This window comes from Lycium barbarum, chromosome 6 (assembly GCF_019175385.1).
Source record: "Lycium barbarum isolate Lr01 chromosome 6, ASM1917538v2, whole genome shotgun sequence".
Classification (NCBI taxonomy): Eukaryota; Viridiplantae; Streptophyta; class Magnoliopsida; order Solanales; family Solanaceae; genus Lycium; species Lycium barbarum.
The window spans coordinates 91,553,124-91,575,176 of NC_083342.1; the positions used below are offsets into that span (position 1 = coordinate 91,553,124).

Genomic DNA, 22,053 nt, shown 5'->3' on the forward strand with positions numbered 1-22,053 from the left:
CTATATATATATATATATATATATATATATGTGTGTGTGTGTGTGTGTGTGTGTGTGTGTGTGTGTGTGTGTGTGTGTGTGTGTGTGTGTGTGACATCAATATGAGTACGAATATGTTATAAAAATGAATGTGAAGGTAAATAAATACGGATATGGATGTATGTACACGGGTACGCAATAGAAATGGAATGTCCTTGTGGAAAGCAAGTAAGTGCTATGACGACGATATTATTATCTCCCATGTTATGTTATCTCATATGTTGACTCTTAAGCTTTCATATCGATGTTGATCATGCTTTACATACTCAGTACATTCTTCGTACTGACGTCCTTTTGTTTGTGGACGCTGCGTCATGTCCGCAGGTGCACAGGGAGACAGGCTTGACCCATAGCAGCTTTCTCAGAGATTACATAGCAGAGCTCCATTTCATTCGGAGCCGTAGCTTTTAGGTACTTATTCTTTTGTGTACATAATTATGGGCATAGCGGGGTCCTATCCCGCTCATGTGATATGTTATACTCTTCTTAGAGGCTCGTAGTCACGTGTACGTGGTTAGATATGTCTGGCCTTGTCGGCTTATGTTTTGTATATCATTTTGTCGGCCTCGTCGGCCCATGTACATTGATGTGGCATAGATGCCTATGATGATATAAAGATGTTGTTGTCCAAATGGGACTAGTTTGATGGATGAAAGGAAATGTATGTCTAATTATGTGGCTCACCTAAATGTAAGCATAAGTGTAAGCTAAGGGGTGCCCGGGTGGGCTAGCACCGGGTGCTCGTCGCGGCCCCCTAGTCGGGTCGTGACACATTCGTATTAAATTAAACCGCATATCCTTTTAACCGCATACAAATTTAATTGTTATCCAATTTTGAGGGTAAACAACTAGAATAATAAATTTAACAAAGGACTGCAAATGGCTTCTGGAGAACTAAGAAATACAGCCTTACTATTGAATTTATGTAAGGTAAGGTTTGTTTAATTACTTGATTTTATTGACAAAAAATATTATTATACCTTACTTTTATAATCAACCTAATTTTTATAAATAAATACCTAAATATTCTTGAAAGTGAATGATATCCTTATAATGTAATTTTATTTAATAACGATTTTCAACACTTTTATATCTTTAAATGACACTAAATGAATATATGATCGCTTAATCTCTAATATTGAATTATCTGTCACATATACGGGAAAAGGGAAAAAGAATAAATACTGAAAACATCAATTTCAAATAAGTATTAAGTAGATACAATCTTATATTATATTATAACTCATAAAATAAATATATATAATTACAAATATGTTATCTAAATTTTCTTACAATAATTGAGATTGATTGGAAATAACAGATTGATTGGAAATAACGTGCAACTACACGTTTATAGAGAATAGTTCCTATAAAAGTACCTTCGTGGACATCCGATAAAAAAAAATCCTATAAAAAATGATACTACATTATTATATTAATTTTACTACCGTAAAAGACAAATATAATATGAACATTTTGTAAGTACACTCCTAAGATTGTATTTTTCATAACCTTTGGGCTTAGGTAACACACGTCACCTCTGCTTGTTCATATTCTCACACGTACACAACCCTCATGCAAAAATCACCAACGTGTCACACCAAAAATTTCAGCTACCGCCATTGCTAGAGCTCCGTTTAATTAGAGCTTAATTAATTTCACCATACATCAACTTTCCTTACCAATATACTTTCACCACTTTCCTCAATAATACCAAAAATATGCAGAGGCAAGCAGAAAGGAAAAATGAGCAAGAAGAAGATAATAGAGAACAAAAAGACGAGAAGAAGAATGACGAAATTCCATTAATGGCGTTGAACCACGTGTCGAGACTTTGCAAGGACGTTAAAAAAACAGTCGATTTTTACACCAAAGTACTTGGGTTCGTATTAATTCAGAGGCCGCAAGCTTTTGATTTCGATGGAGCTTGGTTGTTCAACTATGGTGTTGGGATTCATTTGGTTCATGCTAAAGATGAAGATAGATTGCCTAATGATACTGATAACCTCGACCCCATGGACAACCATATTTCTTTCCAGGTTTAGTTTTTCAGCCTTTTTTATTTCCTTCGTTTTATTTGCTAACCTCATTTTTGTTTTATGAGGGTCAGGTTTAGCAATATCTTTTTTGTTATTTTAAATAAAGTATTTTTTGGAAAAATGATTTATGAAAATAATTCTTTTTGGGGGGTTTGTTTGATGGATGGGAAATGTTTTGGTAAGGAATATTTATTAAAGATATAGTATAATAATATTTGCAAATTTTTTAGAGTGATAGTTTTTTTGAAGGTTGATTAAGCAATCTTATGAAGTTAAAGAGTTGAGAACTTGAGATAATAGTAAATTAAATTGACTTTGCCCAAGAGTGAAGGAAGTCTTTTGAAAATGTTTACTAAATCCCCAGTGCTTAGGCACGTAATCAAGACAAACTATCTAACACACGTATAACGAATTTATAAAATTAGCTTCAACACTTTAAAGTTATTTTTCATTCGACGAGCTACTCTTTTTAATCCACTAACGGAGTAGGCTCATAGTTCATTTCTGTTCCGCGCATCTTCGACAAGTAATTTCAACATTCTCCCATAATAAAAATTGGAAGCCCAAGTTTATTAGCAAACTTTGATAAAGAGAGTATATTAATTTGCGTGCAGTGCATTTCTAAAAGGAGTAAGTGGACAAGAATATTCAATAAGTTGGTGGTTTAATGCAGAGTGAAGACATGGAGGGAATGGTGCAAAGGTTGGAACAATTCAAGATAAAGTATCTAAAGAGAACGGTAGGAGAAGAAGAAGAAGGAGCAGCCATCGACCAACTCTTCTTCAAGGATCCAGATGGTTTCATGATTGAGATATGCAATTGTGAGAATGTGAAGCTGGTCCCTCAACGTTCCATTGGTCGCATCAAGTTCCCTTCTGATCGTCACAATCCTCCTGTTGACTTGGGAAAACATGATAACAACGCTGCCAAAGCTTAAATTTGCATGTTCTTTTTCTCCTTACTATGCTGTTTTCAATTTGAATTTGAATGTAGCTTCTAATTAGTTTATTCAATCTTCGTGCAGTCCACCCCTGAAATCAGTAGTATTTATTTCTAATCTAATAGAACTTCGAACTTAGTTTATTCAATCTTCGTGCAGTCCACCCCTGAAATCAGTAGTATTTATTTCTAATCTAATAGAACTTCGAACTCAAATATAACGGAAGGCAACATTAAACCATATAGTAAAAAAATACAATGCTGAATCCGAAAGAAATTCACTGAGATTTTGACATGTCTAATCCCGTGAGATTTTATCACGGTTGCAAAAAGGAAATTTTTTCAGAAATATATAGCAACAACTAGGAAATATTTGCCAGTAATCAGCCCAACAATTTTATTTACCCGATTAGCCTAAAGTTTGTTTAAAGTTTTTTTTTTTTTTTTGGAGTATGTGTGGAAGGCACTAAGTGATTTAAATTGGTGTATGTGATATCGAAAATTCTGATGACATTGATTTGGAGAACATCACTGATAATACAGGTGCATGTTATTGTGTATTATATGCAAATTTTAAAGGATATAATGGGGACATGTACCTAATATACATCCGTGTATAACGAAATACATAAAGCGAAATACATATACAAACATATAGAGGAGACGTATTTAAAGGATATAATGGGGACATGTACCTAATATACATCTGTGTATAACGAAATACATAAAGCGAAATACATATATAAACATATAGAGGAGATGTATACGGATATACTACATCACTGATAATACAGGTGCATATTATTGTGTATCATATGCAAATTTTAAAGGATATAATGGGAACATGTACCTACTATTATACATCCGTGTATAACGAAATACATAAAGCGAAATACATATATAAACATATAGAGGAGACGTATACATATATACTACGTGCAATCATATTATAATTTCCACATGAACCTCTCCAAATCAACTTAGATGACCCCAACTCTTTTTAATAAGAATACCATTATTACAAAATTTAGGAGGAATTTTAGAGATGATAAATAGAGGTATTTATATAAAATGAGACTTACATCTCATTTATTTCATTAAGATGAGATTTATTTTCATTAAAATTAAGACGTCCGAATTTGAATAAACACCTGAATGACTAAGATGTTGTCACTAGATCTAGACACTGAATAATTAAAACTGATTGTTTTTTAGACATCTGAATGTGTATATAATTTAAATAAAAATAAATTAAATATTAGAAAATAAATATATTTATTCCAATACAATAAAATTATCATTTGATTAAAATATAAAATATTTATGTTGGCTAGTGATGGTAGAGACTTGTGGTGGTGGTTGTGATGATGGTGAAAGTGGAGGTGTTTGGTGTTGCAGTGACTGACGCAGATGCTGGTGGTTGTGATGCGGAGTTGGTTGATGTAAGTAATTGGTGCCGTTGATGGTGGTGGCTGGAGAATGTATACTGGTTGACGATGGTGCTGGTGGCGGTTGGTGGTAGTACTAGTTATGATGGTAGAGGTGGTTGGTAGTAAGCATTGGTAGTAGTAGTAGTGGATAATATTGGTGGCAACAGCGGTGGTTGGTAGTAAGCATTGGTAGTAGTAGTAGTGGCTAATAGTGGTGTCAATAGTATTGGTGGTGGCGATGACGATCATGGCGGCGATATGATGGCTATGTTGGAAAATTTTATAAATCCACACAAGATCGCAAGTAAATTATTAAACAGATATATAAACCTAGAAGAACAGTAAGAACACTTACCTTGATCTATAATAGGAATCGATTGAATGAAGTCATAATCTTCTAAGTCTTGTTACTTTCTTAATGACACTTCTCTTAATGGGGCAGAGAGGAAAATAATCAGTATCAGGCTTAGGGACTACAACCAATATATAATAGTGAGGCACCTCTTCGGAAGAGACATAACTCTTCAAAGAAACCTTTATGAAGAGGTGTAACTCTTCAGTTATGAACCCATAAGTAACTGAAAAATTAATTAGGTTTCTACGCATATAAACTCCATATCTTATAAAATAAGATTTATCTATTTTGCCCATAAAATTAATACTTTATTAAATCAGAAAACTGGGCTTCTTTAATTGATAACAATCTATGTACAATTATATTAAACTAGGAAATATGCCCGCACTGATAACAATCTATGTACAATTATATTAAACTAGGAAATATGCCCGTGCTTAGCACGGTCATCAGAAAAATTAAAATATATCCTTCGGTGGCTTGAGAAAAACTCGTGAATGGGGGAGAGAACAAATATACACGACATGGTGGTGTTGACAATGATGGTGATGGTGGTTTATACAACATTATATATATTTGTATTCTACAACATTTTGCATAGCCTACACATATCATCTGTACCAATCAACGTTCACATATTGATATGCTTTTAGTAGTTATTGAAATAAGGAAACAAAATTCAGTAACATTTAGAATACAAACATATATAATGTTGTAGAAACCTCTTTCTAATTTATACTCTCCAACTTCTTAGCGAGTATGAGAGTTAACTTGAATGCCTTGAACCAAGTTAATTAGTTCCACACACTCGGGAAAGCAGAAAAGAATATATTCGATTGGGTTGAGGGCCAATTGTTCAAAGAAAAAAGTACAACAACAACATACACAGTATAGTCCCACAAGTAAGGTTTGGAGAGGGTGGGGTGTACGCAGACTTACCCCTACCTTTGCGGGATAGAGAGATTTACGTTGTTTCTAATAAACCTTCGGCTCAAGAAAATCATTTTCCAGGACAGGTTTGAAAGAAATGCAAGAGTAAAAAACTATGAGAAAAATATTGAAGGATAAAGAAAAAGATTCTAATCTCGAATTATGTTTTTCAGAGAACTTTTTCTAAGGTATTTTGCCCCTCTTTTCTATTAGTGGGATAAATCTTAATGTTCAAATGCTAATTCGTTATAAAGTCATGACTATCTAATCTGGAAGTGAAGAATGAACAAATGAAGAGATGTACACAAACCACCAGATTAAAACACTAAAATTATGCTTGGATTAACCATGCAACCAAATATAGTTTTGATAATAATCTACAACTAAGTTTAATCTAACATTCAGGTAGACACAAAAATATTTACAAGAGGTCCAAAAATTTAAGTTGGATGTAGTCTAGGACTATTTTGGAATATAATTACACTAAAGCACTTACACTATGAAAACAATAGACAAATATGTAGAAGTGATTCTTCAAGTGTTCCAAGTAAGAATAAAACTTAAGACTACGTCATCATTAATATGTATCGGCAAGTACCATTAATAGAATTCCACTAAAATGAAAATTTGCGCACCTTCCTGTTCCCCCTCCACCTCTCTTGATACATATGACACAACCTCAAACATATCCAATTTTGAATATCCTACTGTTAAATACATTTAATCATTATAAAGAAATCATATAATGACAATAACTCATTACTTTAAAGATCACCAACAATAAAGAATAACAGAAACAATATCAAGATTCATTTGCAAAATAGTCACAAACAAAAGATATTTCTATAGCTGAAGAAGTGCCAGTGCATTACAGACTATTGGATTGTATCACGACAAAACAGGGTTGATGGAAGCGGACTCGGCTCCCCTCCAGTAGTCCATCGGTCCATTTCGTCCAGTGGGTTCTTAAATTTAGTACACGTGTCCCTTTAGCAAATAAGTGGTCCAGAGATTAATTCACTTAACACACATAACTTAACCCTGGTTAATAGTTCACTCTGTTTCCGTATCTCCTCTCCACAGCCAAATAAGAGTAAAACTCCTTTTCTTTCCTTCCAAATTTCTCAAACAGGAGGGAACGAACAATGTTAATGCGCAAGGCACTCGTTGGTAAAATTTATAGTACTCCATTACCATATCTTAATCAAAGTGCAGCCCCTACGAACTGTACTCGCTTTCAATTCTATGTGCTGAATTGAAAATCTCTAGGTAACAAATCAAAATCCAATTGAAATATATGAATACACTACTGAGAACTAAAAACAAGCTTTAGCTTGTGTACCAACTAAATGAATTTGCAGGGTCCTCCTTAGTTCTTACTGTCTATGGCAACCTCAGGACAGCTCGACCCCATTTTTGCATACCGACCACCCTCTAACGAAGTAACTTAAACAGCTAATTTCACCAAGAAATTCAAGGAGGACGCCACTTTTGTTTTGGTTAGTTGTTAGATTACTTGCAAGTTTTGCAGGGGTAGTAGGTTCTTGTCTGATACCAGAGAGGAGAGATTGAAGAAGATTTGACCGGGGTTAAGTTATGTGAATTAATCTGGACCACTTATTTGTTAAAGAGACACGTGTACTATATTTAAGAGCCCACCGGACGAAATGGACCGATGGACTACTGGAGGGGAGCTGAATGCGATGGAAGCTATCTCCTGCAAACATGCAAATTGACGTTTACAAACATATGAAAACAACTAATAACTTTTACGTTAGAAGTTTCAAAAAAATAAGAATCAAATAGTTGGACAAAAGATTTCCACAATTGAAATTTAAGACATAAGAATGATATGATTGGAAAGAGAATACAACTTCAAAATTTCACCATGGTAAAAAGAGTTAACTGAACCAATAATGTGGTTCTGATAAAGCATACAACCAACTATGTGTAGTAGCTTCTTTTTACCATCTAAGTTGGGCTAAGGTACAAAAACAGTTAAAATTGAAAGTAAAATTCAATGACATCCTAGTACAAGATAAAATAGTTTCTCCTCCTAGTGGTGATTTTTTGGGGGGTTATGTCTCCTCATAATGGTATTTTGGCTTTCTCAGTTTCATGTACCCCCAACAATTAAGGAAAAGCATATCAGGATTCAATTTGAAAACCAGCAAAACAAAGAAAAAATGGAGTTACAAACTCTACTAAAGAGATACAACCAACTTATAGAAAGGAAGAAAATAGTTTTTTTAATAGGTAACCATAAAAATAGTTATTAACTCATATATATATAAACAAATCTTCATTATCCTCATCGATCTACTACAAATATCTAGACTTTTAAATTGTTCCTGTGACCAGACTCGCAAGTTGCATTCTAAGATGGATATGTAGAATTGATTCATAAAAAAAACTCTGATTCTACTTATAAATGACTCATAATGGTGGATAAAGTTGTAGAAACATGTTTATTTGAGTATTAACCTTATAACTCTATGATATTTTGTCATGGAAGAGAACTTATAATCACAAGAAATAGTGGTAGGCACTAAGCATTAGATCCGGTACACCACGGACATTATTGATAGATAGTTCCCGGCAAGCAAATAGTTTGAATATAATTATTTGATAGAGAGGAATACTTATAGATCCCAAAAGTCCAACTTGAAATCAATCAGTAGTCAGGAAGTTTTAACAAACAAATACAACAACAACAACAAACAAATATCTTGTTTTCAAACCTTTATCTATGCAGAAAAGGTTAGATGAACATTCAATATGTAAGACGACAACATAACAAAAGCATGTAGAGTTACTAAAAAAGAAGCTATTAGATTGAGATAAAGAAAAGCACACATCATTAAGCAATAAGAAAATTGTTGGTCGAAAAACCTTAATGGTATGGGCAGTGAGTAAAAGTACAAAATCCAAAGCAATAAATTGAAAATGTTTGGAGAAAAAATGTACTTTGACTGTAGCGTAAGAGATGGCAATTCTAGTTTGCTTCTCACTTCACCACATTTTATTTGAAGAGTTCTTTACTATTCAAATGAACCTGAAACATCAAACGGGAATTAAATCAAACATATGTCGGGCATCCTTAATCTTTTATGCACCTGATTATATTCCACTAAAGATTATACAGAAGAATTAAGACTGCGTCTGCAAAAGAAACATTTCTTAACCCAGTTGAAGCATGCCGTAGGAAAGATAGAAATTTCAAGCTCGAAACAAAGGAAAGAAGGATATCTTTTAGTTTTTTTTTTTTTTTGGACAGTTTCTCTATATTCTCCAACTGCAAAAATAAAATGTTAGAACAAAGGAGAATGTGAAAAGAAAAATAATAATAGAAGAAAGGAGGAGGAGGAGGAGCAGAAGAAGAAAAAGCAGAAGGAGAAGAAGAAAAAGGAGAAGAAGGAGGAGGAGAAGCAGGAAGAGAAGAAGAAGGAGAAGGATATCTTTTAGGTTTTTTTTGAATAGTTTCTCTATATTCTCTAACTGCAAAAATCAAATATTGAAACAAAGGAGAACGTGGAAAGAAAAATAAAAATAGAAGAAGGAGGAGGAGGAGGAGCAGAAGGAGGAGAAGAAGGAGAAGAAGGAGGAGGAGAAGCAGGAAGAGAAGGAGGAGGAGAAGGAGGAGGAGAAGGAGAAGAAGAAGGAGGAGGAGGAGGATATCTTTTAAGTTTTTTTTTAACAGTTTCTCTATATTCTCCAACTGCAAAAATCAAATATTGGAACAAAGGAGAACCTGGAAAGCAAAATAATAATAGAAGAAGAAGAAGGAGGAAGAGGAGGAGGATATCTTTTAGGATTTTTTTTGGACAGTTTCTCTATATTCTCCAACTGCAAAAATCAAATGTTGGAACAAAGGAGAAAGTGGAAAGCAAAATAAAAGAAGAAGAAGGAGGAGAAAGAAGAGGAGGAGGAAGAAGGCGAAGGAAGAGTACGAGGAGGATATCTTTTAGGTTTTGTTTGGACAGTTTCTCTATATTCTCCAACTGCAAAAATCAAATATTGGAACAAAGGAGAACGTGGAAAGAAAAATAATAATAGAAGAAGGAGGAGGAGGAGGAGCAGAAGGAGAAGAAGAAGAAGGAGGAGGAGAAGCAGGAAGAGAAGGAGAAGGAGAAGGAGAAGAAGAAGGAGGAGGAGGAGGAGGATATCTTTTAGGTTTTTTTTTGAACAGTTTCTCTATATTCTCCAACTGCAAAAATCAAATTTTGGAACAAAGGAGAACCTGGAAAGCAAAATAATAATAGAAGAAGGAGGAGGAGGAGGATATCTTTTAGATTTTTTTTGGACAGTTTCTCCATATTCTCCAACTGCAAAAATCAAATGTTGGAACAAAAGAGAACGTGGAAAGGAAAATAATAGAAGAAGAAGGAGGAGGAATAAGAGGAGGAGGAAGAAGGCGAAGGAAGAGTACGAGAAGGATATCTTTTAAGTTTTATAGTTTCTCTATATTCTCCAACTGCAAAAATCAAATGTTGGAACAAATGAGAACATAAAAAGTAAAATAATAGAAGAAGAAGAAGAAGAATGAGCAGGAAAAGGAGAAGAAGAAGAAGAAGAAGAAGAAGGAGGCAAAAATGGAGTACCTCTGTTTGGTACCCTGGAAAAAAAGGCATTGCAAATTTCCCCTTTACAGTTCTGCACAGTGGAGAATTGTGGAAGACTAGGGAATTTGGTGCATGTACGCTACAGGGGCTAAGAATAGGGAATTTAGAGCACATTGCAAACACGAGGAAAATTATACTCCAAAATGGTAATGTCCCTGTGACTTCAATTCCCAGGGTTTGCATTGTAAAAAGAAGAAGGATTTAAGCCGGGAAAAAGAAACTAACCTCAGGGCTCGTAACTAATAGGACTCTTCGGCTTGCATAATATAGAGACATAGTTATTAGGCGGAAACCACAAAAAATGGTGGGAAAAAATGTGATTCCATGAATTGCTTGTCATCAGTACTCTAATACTTAACCAAACTACTTCCGGCCAATCCCGAATCAAATTTAAGCATACCACATGTATCCAGTAGAAAATGGATTCTTATAGGGTTTAAGTGAAAATATAATAGAAATATACAGAGACTACAAACATTGATTTCTAATCTAAGAATACCTTGAGGAGAAAATCCTAAAAATATTCATGAACATAATAAACAAAAGCAACACCAATTTACCACTCATTTGTGTGCGAAGATGACACTACTGAATTAATTACTCCTATAAACTAAGCAGCCTGCACAAAGGAATGAGAAATAGAAGTCAGTTAGAGAAAGGAAGGAAAATGATGGCACCGCTCAGAACAATCAACATAAAATTTTCACATTGAAAGACGGAAGAACGAAGTAAAAACCAAACCCGTCACGACCCAATTTAGAGTCGCGCGGGCACCTACCTTTTCCACCTCGATAGGTGAACCCTCAATCAAAATAACACATTTTCAAGTAAAGAACAAATTCATTTGATCCAACAAGTATATAATTAACAACATAAATCAATAATTATATTAACTCAAACTGCGGAAGTGATTACAATAATTAAATAATTACAAAGACTCATCCCGATTCCCAAAACCTGGTCTAGACTCGTACAAGAGCGACTAATGTAAATCCATATTACAACAAAACTCTAACACCCAACCTCCATCTCGGAATGAAGTGGGAGAAGGCCTTCAAGATAGGTATCGTGCATCTTCCGAACATGTCACAATCAATCACCTAAAACACTCTAACCCCAAAAAGGGTGTAGCAAGAGTAGTATCAGTACAATCAACACATACTGAGTAAGCATCATAGGCCGACAATGGTTAGAAGCACATATCAATAAAAGACTTCACAAATAAGCATGATAAGTAACTAGATCAGCAATACACATTTTCTACCGTTCGCCGTAACATTAGGAATTCTTAAGTCTCTTAACCCTTCCCAATAACCACTAGGCAATTCCACACCGGTTTCGCAAGTTGACGAGCGCAAAACACAATATAAATTAAGCGTTTCGCTAGTCAAAGATAGTATAGTTTAAGATCGTCTCCACAGGGATTGGTACAAATAATTACTCAAACGGAACCTTGCTCAGTATTATTCAGGAAATAAAAACTTGAGGTTGTTGTGGTTATAAACCACGATTATCGACTACAATGTAATTAAAGACAATTGACAACGAAAGAAAAGGTTACTATTAATATGAGAAGTAAGGGTAGTAGACAAGACAAATGCAAGATTTTAGCAATTAGCTTCGATTCGTTTTATCATTCTCCTCTAAATTTTATTGAGTCTCTCGAATTCAATAAGTAATTAGTTTACTCTAGAATCTAATAAACATCTTCCGATTATTTATACAGATTTCACAAATTAAACTAATGCAAGCCCTGAGAATGTTCAAAAATTATGGATAGAAATAGATCTTCAGACGACTTCTCATAAATATCGTCAGCTTATAACCCAAGATAAATTATTTAAGAGTCATTCCGATTAATCAATAAAATCATTCAATCATGAGCTAAATCAGATTTATATTAAGATAATTCATAAAACACTTTCTCTTCCGATTAAAGCATAAAAAAAAATCTCAATAATCAAATAAAACTACTATCCACGAGTTCAAGACTGATGAAAAGCCTGTGAACATATGCAAGAAAACATTAAGGGTTTAGTCTAAAGGAAAACGTCTCTCGACTATTTTCCTCTCTTGGTTCAACCAATAATTCAAGAAGCTCTTTCGATTACTTAGAAGAATCACCAATTAAAACCAAACAAAATAATGCAAAGATATTCACCAAACTATTCCTCTTTCGGTTAAATAAAATGGTAGATAACTTTGCAATTCAATTCAAAACCCTGTTAACGAATTCAAGCAATAAAACAAGAATTGAATCTAAAAACGTCAATCAATACATCATGTCTGTCAAAACCCTATAAGAAACTACTCCATAATAGAATAAAAGAACATAGAGTAAATAGAATTAGAAAACATTACAACCGATGATTCATCCAAACTCCCATATTGAATCGAATCGTGATAGAAAGTAATGAATTCGGTTGTAAAATCCTCTTCTACGCTCCTCCAATGCCTCCTAGGTAAAAAAAAAAAGTCCCTTAAAAATGTGTGTTTTAGATATTTAAACCCTCCAAAAATAGGCCCGGACTGAAATACCTTTAAAAAAACTCGGACTAAGAATCTGCAGAGAGATACACTGCCGTGACGCGGGCTGCACCGCCCTGTGCGTCGCGGCAGGGCAAATTTCCAGAGCCTTTTCTTTCTCTCAGGGAGCGTCACCGTAAGGCAGTTTTTATGAAATTCTTGAAGTCTGTTGACAACTTATGCTACGTAGACAAAGTCTAGGATCCTTTCCATTTTTCTTTTGCTTCCCCAACTTTTGTATGCCACGTAGACACACTCTTGTTTGCCTTCCATTCTCACTTCTTACTTTGATACAGTGCATGACAATTATTTTTCTATTTAGACAAACCTCAATTTGACTTCCATTTTGTCAACTGTAAAGGCACTGTTAGCCTTTTTATTTATTTGATCAATTTCCTTCTTTTTTGTCAACTTCATATTTTCTTCACCCCATTTGCTTTTCTTCGTCTTCGCATGCCGTTATTTTTGGTCCTCGATCCCGAACTCGATTGTGGTTACATTTCTTGAACTTCACTCAGACTTCAAAGTCCTAAGACATCCGTTTTAACTCTAAAATGCTCGTTAACTCGAAAACAAGTCCTATACAACAAAACACACATATTCAGTAACATATTAGCTCAAACGCAATTAAAGTGTAGTGAATAAAAGGCTAAATGTAGCTAAAAATCTGTGTTTCTAGACTACCATCACAAGTCAAATATTATTACGCTATCCAATCTTAGTATAGGAGTCAACTAGCCATTTTGATAATCTTTAATCACCAAATCTTTAGTAGCCCAACTTACGCAACTAGAATAAAGAACAATCAACAAGGATAGTTCAAGATCATAGCCTATGGTTTAGCAACTAATCTCAATCGTTTCAAGTCTCAATATATCCAATCTGAAACCAACAACATAAATAAATCATCGGTTATCACAAATAAGCCATAATGCAATGCAATGCCATGATGTAAGAATGCAAATGCAATGCAATGTTGTGTACATATGTGCTCCGGACGGAAGTATCGACGTCCCCGTAGTACAACCCATGGGAGACTCGTGAAGTTCTTGTACTTACTCAATCCACAATTTCGGGACAACCATCGAACATCGGACTCTCACATCACTCCACACAATCCACAATTTCGGGACAACCATCGAATATCGGACTACTCATATCACTCGCACACAATCCATGATTCTGAGACAACCATCGGATATCGGACTACTCACATCACTCTCATGCAAAGTGAGTTCAGCTCATCACAGTGTTTCGTCAAGCATCAACAATGTATCAGCAATATATCATAAGAGATGTGAATGCGTGCGATGTATGAGTCAACATGAATAATCAGATCAATATCACAAGTACCAAGCATGGGTACGCCAACAATATCATGAAAAACTACACAAGTCATATAGAACACTATCCTCGTAATCAAAGTCAACAGGTGAAGTACCACAATATCATGTACAAGATATATCAATAGTCTCCGGTAATCAACACGGATCGGTGACACACAATATCACCACGCTTCTTTCACTGCCTATAAATATTAACAAAGATAATTCCACCTTCTACTTACAATACATCACTAATACCCATTCTAGAATCGATTCACAGACCTTGACATATTTTATCCGTTTTCATAACAACTAAGGTTCACTATAGATTGCCTAGAACCACTTATGCGCATCTTAGGGAAATTCCTCATCAAGGGCCATAGTAAAAAGCATACCAAACATCTAACTTTCAAGTCACGTAAAATCCACCAAAGCTCAAGGAAAATAATACAAGAATCCTAGGGAATCTACAGGCCACAAGCTCGAACACATAAATTGCATAACAGTACCATCCTATGAATCCATTCCAAATCTCCAGTTCCTACACATGTATTCTCCGTTCCTTCTAATACATGAATACGGGAATCTAATCGGAGTCTAACCCCCCGGCGGGGGGCAGATGGAGTATTGACGAAGATGCTTGGGACTGAACACATCCCCCTTTACTTAGTAGGGATTAGGAACGATTTTGGCAAATGATTGTTGAATATAGTTACAGCAACCCTAGTCGCCATCTTTATATCTGGTTTACTTGTAAGTTTTACTGGGTACGCCTTATATACCGCTTTTGGGCATTCGTACGGAGCAATCAACGAATTTCGGCGAAATAGAAGATCTACGTGACCAAATTTTCCTGTGAAAAAAAAAATCTTTCTTCTTCTTCATTCTCAAGAGGAATGTATCAACAAAACTGTGAAATACGCTCTTGCTCACGAATCTGCGGCTTCTTCCTCTTTTCAGAGTTATACCTTACATAATGTATTTGATCTCGATTATAACCGATACGGGACTTAATGGAGCCTTTTTACAAATAATCTCTCATGGATTTATTGGTGCTACACTTTTTTTCTTGGCCGAGCGGGTGCCACGAACATTCGTAGATCTTCAATTCATCCATCATAATCCGAACGAAGGAACTTGAAATACTCATGAGAGCCAAGGATAGGAATCACCATTAGCACACTTATAAGGGATTTCGGATTGATAAGGAAAATTTAGGAATTTGGACCACCCTTAGATTTTCTAGGCTTTCATTACCAAAAGAACTTTTTTCCTATCCATAAAGAGTTATTGCTAGACCAAGTTGCCATCTTTAACTCTATTCTTTAAAAAAAAAACCATTTTCAAGATTCATGGAAGAAATCTATTTACAATTTAGGAAGAAGATAGGAATCTAGGTTAGAAATCCATCTAGAGTGAAGAACATGGGAGATTTAAATCAATTAACTCCATATGAAGAACAAGCTAACCAATCATCCTTCCAAATCTAGGAATTGGTGATACCCATTTTGTTAGCTATCTAGGTGAAGACCTTAGGAACAATTTACTATGTGAAAGGAGGAATTTAGAAAAGGTTAGGAGGATTTACATTCCCAACAAAATCTGAATTTGGGCTCCTAAAAAGACTTGAGGGCGGCTGGACTTTAGGGTTTATGAGAAAATGGAGCCAATTCCCGAAATGATCTTTTAAATAGGGAAATTTATTGTGCGTCACTACTGTAGCGGTCGACCAACCGCTTCAGTGGCCTGATGCCACAACCCTCCCTACGCTTCAGCGGGGTCAGGGTCGCTGGGGCATAACCGCTGTGGTTGTCATCCCAGCGCTGGGGCGGTCTAACTAGGTCTTCGACTCGAATTTTGATATTTTAATTCCTTCCCGTACAACGGATCCTGCAAGGCTAGATATCTGTCAGAAATACTTAGCGAACTGAAAGGTCCAGGATATCAAGGTTGCAAATATTTCAAAATTTTACAGTAACGACTAAACGGGTCGTTACAAAACCAGGGTCGTAGTTCTTGGAGTGAGCATTTTCGATGTTAGCAGTGAAGATCTATCCGGAAGGTTTATTTGTGAAAGGATGCATAACTACTATTGGAGATGGAAAGGTCATAACCGTTAGACTTCTAAGTGAAGTTTCATTTATTTTTTTACTGTAGCGGATAATTAAATGGTAAAAATGAGGAATAAGTCAAAAATCTGAGAAAAAAAATATAATCCTTGGCTTGTGAGCTGTCACATCACCGGGCCTATGTCCCGGAATTATATAGTTATATTTATATGTAAGTCCACACAATAGATAATTTCTAACAGGCTATTGATATAATTATAATGATGGAGGTGGTAGATGTAGTAGCGATTAACAATAATAGTTGTCAGCAGTTATGGTTGCTAGTGGTGGTTGTGATGATAGAGGTGTTTGGTGATGATGGTTGGTGGTGGTTGACAACGTGGTGGTGTTAAAAAAGATGGTGATGGTGATTAGGATGAGGGCGGCTAGTGAGGGGTAGTGAGATGGTTAGAGAGTAGGTAGATGGGTAGGGTGGGGTTGGGTTGGGGAGGGTAAGGTTGTTGACAGTGGTGACGGAAGTTGTGATGACAAAAATGGTTGATAGTGGGGTAGGGGTTTGGAGGGTGGTAGTAATTATGACAGCAAATGTGGTTGGTAGTGGTGGGTTGAGTGTTGGAAAGAGGGGCTGGGGGTCTGTGGTTGGTGAGGTTGGGGGTAGGAGTGGACCTGATGGTTGTGGACGAAGTTGTGGTAAAAATTATCCTTCTAAAAAATACCTCTTAATGATATTAAGACTCGATTCAAGATCTAAATGATTAAGATTCAGACCAAATAATTTTTCAAATCTTAATGCAAACAAATATTTATTTAACGGATAGATCGAAAACTAAATAAGGCCTGAACCATTCAGATCAGACCTCCATTGAAGTGCAAACAAATAAGGTCTAAGTCTTACTATAAAAATATCGAAAAAAAGGTCAGAAATGCCCTTAACGTATTGAATATGGTCTAAAAATGCCCTCCATCCACCCATTGGTTCAAAATTGCCCTTAACGTTTGCTTTAGGTCTAAAAATGCCCTTCTTTTAACAAAATCATGACATGGCATTAGTGGGTCTTTTAATTAAACAAGAGGCATTAATTTATTGGTCCACGTAGACTTTTAACCCCATCCATAGGACCCAAACCGTCCATAAATAAACCCAACATTCAAATTTAAAATATCCTAACCCGTCAGTTCCTCTGAAATTTTGTGTGCATGAATGCCATAAAAAAATCTTCTGGGTTTTAATCTTATAATATGATGATGGAGAAGACGGAAATGTGACCTAACCTAATATATCAAATAAGCCAGATGTGTTTTAAGTCTTGCAAATAGCTTTGAGAAGAGGAAGACCGAAACTCCAATTTTTATGCTTGGCATGTTAAGGTTTATTTACTAAATAAACGTATATTGGTTGTGATTTATGAAGAACTTGAATGGATCTCTTCAAAGATCAAATAACTTCAATTATGGACAATTGAAGAGAGAGACTTTTATTAGTAATATAGGATGATAAGGTACATGTCTATCGATTTAGATATGTGATTTCATCCTCTATTTATACCATTGCCTCTGTTTATAATATGGATGCACTGGTTCAAAGCATTTGGCGTTATCTACATTGAGTTTCACTTAAATGCCTTTGTCGGTTGTGGTTTAGATTCTAATGCAAGGAACTGTGTGTAATGGACTCGAGAATATGAAATTGGAATTGTAATAGAAAACTGACAATTGGGGGAAAACAGTGGTATTTTAATGAAACTCAGCAGGTTACAATTACAATGATGGGGAATTGGATAAAAGAACTCAATCCAAGAATGAAACTCCAATGTGATGACTTCGAGCTTCAGTGGATTCCTGTAATGGAGAATTTAGGTTAGAAAGAAGAGAATTTGGGAGAGAAGAAGAAGAAGAAGAAGAAGAAGAAGAAGAAGAAGAAGAAGAAGAAGAAGAAGAAGAAGAAGAAGAAGAAGAAGAAGAAGAAGAAAGATAGAAGAACATGATTACCAGATCAATGATTGCCCTCTTAGCTGGCAAGGTAGTTATTTAGCAACTTCAGTTGGTTGAAATGAGATCTCAGCCGTTGATGATCTTCTAATCTTGGCCCTTGATCAGCTCTCACGTGGATTGCTGAGCCAGATTAATGAATTGGCCCACTGACCTGTGCAACGCACATGACCTATCACGACCCTAATTACTAATCGAGCGGGTACCTAACTTATTATCACTAGTAAGTGAACCCTTACCTATTGATTCATTAATCACTAGCCAATTTATACTTCTTTAATCATTTATACTTAAACAATCAATGAACATGTTAATGAATAAATAGTCTACCAAGTCATAAATAATAAATAATATAAGTGCGGAAGTCTTAACTATTACACCCCCAAAATCTGAAAGACATCGTACAAGGACTCTAACCAACAATGTCTAAAGAATAAAATATATGTCAAATATAATAACAAATAATGTCTGGAATGAAAGTAGACATCTGGAAAGAGAGATCTTTAGGTGGCATGGCATTGGTAGAAGCTCACCCTCGGATCTGATCGAATAAACTAGCTTCAAGCTAGAGATGTAGTCTGGATGAAATCTCTGGAACACAATCTGCACTCAAAAAGGGTGCATCAAGGTAGTATCAATACAAACACTATGTACCGGTAAGCATCATAGGCCGACTAAGATTAGTTCACATATATAAGCATAAAATAAAATCAACAAGATAAACAGATAGGCACTTAATACTCAAATCCAAGTCACGGAATATCCCATAACAGAGTCACAGCCTAAGATGGAGCTTCTAAACCACAAGTCTGTCAAGTTTCAATAATCTCACATAATAATCACAAGTCCAAGTTCCGACCCTAGGTAGAATCACTAACCTACAAATTTACTCAATCAATGATCATATCTATATCGTAATAGCCATTCAACAACCATACCAAAATCAGAAGTAAACGAGCATATAATAATGTAGAATAAAATGTAATGATGTGCAATGCAATGTATGATGATGTGCAATACAATGCAATGCACTGGCCAATCACTCGAACTGTACATACATGCTAATTGGTGTCATTTCCCAATAGTCATGACCTGCAGGGGACCCATGGTGCCCATATACCACTCGTTCCGGATACTCATCGGACCCGAGCATAAATCCTCCGCTCCGGAAAAAACCTCGGACACTGATTCACCTCATGTACCACTCATTTCCGGGACGAACCTCGGACTATGAGCTCATAATCTAGGTAGAATCCCCACCCCCGTTCAAATATGCCTTTTCATAGACATATATCTATATATTGTCACGTCACTTTTAATGAGCGATTATCAAGTACCATGAATCAAATAGTATCACAAGAAGATTATATTAACTTCTTCACTAATTTCACATCACAATGTATATCTCAACGTATTCCAGTTCATTAGTATGTATGGACTATGAATAATTAGCAATATCAATGTCAAACACAAGGCTTCATGCCATAAGTCTTTCATGAATCATTTCCAAACTATTTCCATCATGTATGAGTGTATGAATGCATGAATGAGTGTAAACATGGTAAATCAATGCAAACCCATAAAGCAACAGTGAAGGTACAAGTCAAAAGCCACAAGTCGTATCAAGACTTAGATCAACTCAACCATGAAATGAATCATACAAACCATCTCAACCAACATAAGAGTCTATGTCCCTCTTTACTTCCACATATAGCAAGTACGCCTCACAACTAAGTCTTGTATCACCAAGATGCTCCATGTTTCTATATATTATCATCAACAGTAAATCATACATCAAGTTTTCATCTACGTACTGTCATAAGTTTATATCACAATTCAAGTCTAAACTCATTATCCTTCCTTTCTCCGATGATATGTGTAACAATAAGAGAGAACTGGGTACAACACGAAATTTAGGTAATAAATCTAATCACAATAGCAGGGCAACGAGCCACCATCAACAACAATCAACCTAATAGAAATCCATCCCGAGTCGCCACAGTATGAATACAACTGCACCTCATATTTCAATACATAAAGTAATGGCGACGAGCCCACAAAATCAGAAGTCATACTAACCTAGCTAATATCCAACCAAAACACCATGTTCGAAGACCTAATCATGCTTTCTCCTATCAATTCTACACAATACATATGTTTCGCTAATCAAAGTCTAACTAAAGTAAGCCATAACTTACCTCGAATGCAGAACAGGAGCCACGAACTACCCCATACGAGTCTTCTATTTTCGAAGAGCCTCATAGCGGTCAAAGTCTAACAATATGATGCTAAGCAAGAAAAAAACCATGTATTTAAATAAGAACAAAAATTTGGGGAAGAAGACCCACTTACTTCTACCCTTTTCAATGGATGAAATCATCCTTTAATGGTGCATTTATCATAACTTCTATCTCTACAATCATTAACCTTCAATTCATAGGTTTCTAATCAATTTACCCTTTCAAACATATTTTAGGACAAAATTTCCATTTTTATTAGAACCCTAAGTCTCAACATGCGATTTCAACCATAAGAAATCAAATTCCCTTCCTAGAAAGTGATAATCTATACTCCTAGATGATTAATCACAACAAAATCAATAACCCATCAATTATTTAAGGGTTTACTAATTCTAGGGTTCTAGGACTTTTACCCACCATTGATGGACCTTAAACTAATCATGAAACTTGAAGAAGAAAGGGAAAGGAACAAATAAAGGTGACTTACCCTCCAAGATGCTTTCAGCAATGAATGGAATGAAGTTTGCCTCTTTCTCTCTTGAAAACTGACTTTAGGGTCTTGTGGGTAATGGTTTGGAGTTGGTATATAAAAATGGGGTGTTCTGGCCCGACGGTCGCTGTAACGATCACCATGGCCGCTGCGGCAGTCCCGCTACTGCGAACCTACCAGAACAGCCAGAACAAAAAAGGACATAACTCCCTCATACGGAGGCGAAACGTGATGATTCCTTTTTTTTATAGCTTCGTAATTACGATACGGATCTAATGGTTCAAACCTTACACAAAACAAAGGTCGTTTGATCAATCTGGATCCCTTTCTATCCAAAGACCTACAGAGAAAACATCGAATACGAGCGCGACAAAACCCAAACCCATCTGAAACTCTTCGGACCCTCACCAAAACTTGTGGACAAGTTCAAAATTATCATACTAACTCGTTGAACCTTTCAAAACATTGACACGAGGTCATTCTAACCTGGCGTTGACCGTGGTCAACTCTAACTCATTAACTTAACTAGTTTCTCCATCAATGACTCAATTTACACTTGAACCTTGCGGGAACCAACCTAGTGACTTCACTAAGTCATACATCGTACTAACGGGACTCTGAGGAAGGGTCAACAAGATTAAATAGGTCAAAACACTATAACAACCAAAAGGGCCATTACATGACCTCTCCTTTATATAATTAATCAACTAAATCCCTAATTCCTAAAATTAGTCCCAAATTCCCAATTCGATAGAAACCCTAAATCAATTGCACCTGCATAACAATACCCTCCCCTTCACAACGACCTTGACCCCAAGGTCATAGCTGAGCAATAAAATCGGGAAATTGGGCTTTGATGTAACCCAATCTGCTCAAGTAGCCTCATCCTCACTCAAATTGGACCAATGCACAAGAACCTTCACCCCCGCAGCATTGTTCATCTTGACTATGCGATGTTGAAGTATAGCCAACGGTCGAATCAATACTCGACCCTCTTCTTCACAAATAGGAAGTTGAGGTATGGCAGTAATCTCGGGACCAACACGCTTCTTCAGTTAGG

General features: G+C 35.8%; 1 protein-coding gene across 1 annotated transcript; it reads left to right on the plus strand.

Annotated features, from left to right (window-relative positions):
* Positions 1–1,692: 1,692 nt before the first annotated feature.
* On the plus strand, positions 1,693–3,166 carry LOC132599806 (glyoxylase I 4). The gene is made up of 2 exons (XM_060313006.1): positions 1,693–2,078; positions 2,752–3,166. Exons 1-2 carry the CDS (start codon positions 1,761–1,763, stop codon positions 3,013–3,015), a joined length of 582 nt encoding a protein of 193 aa, XP_060168989.1. The 5' UTR covers positions 1,693–1,760; the 3' UTR covers positions 3,016–3,166.
* The last annotated feature ends 18,887 nt before the right edge of the window (positions 3,167–22,053 follow it).

Excerpts from the sequence above, each read along its gene's own strand:
- LOC132599806 (XM_060313006.1), top strand. The coding sequence starts at position 1,761 with ATGCAGAGGCAAGCAGAAAGGAAAAATGAGCAAGAAGAAGATAATAGA. Across the intron at positions 2,079-2,751 it reads ACAACCATATTTCTTTCCAG|AGTGAAGACATGGAGGGAAT; the intron begins GTTTAGTTTTTC and ends GGTTTAATGCAG.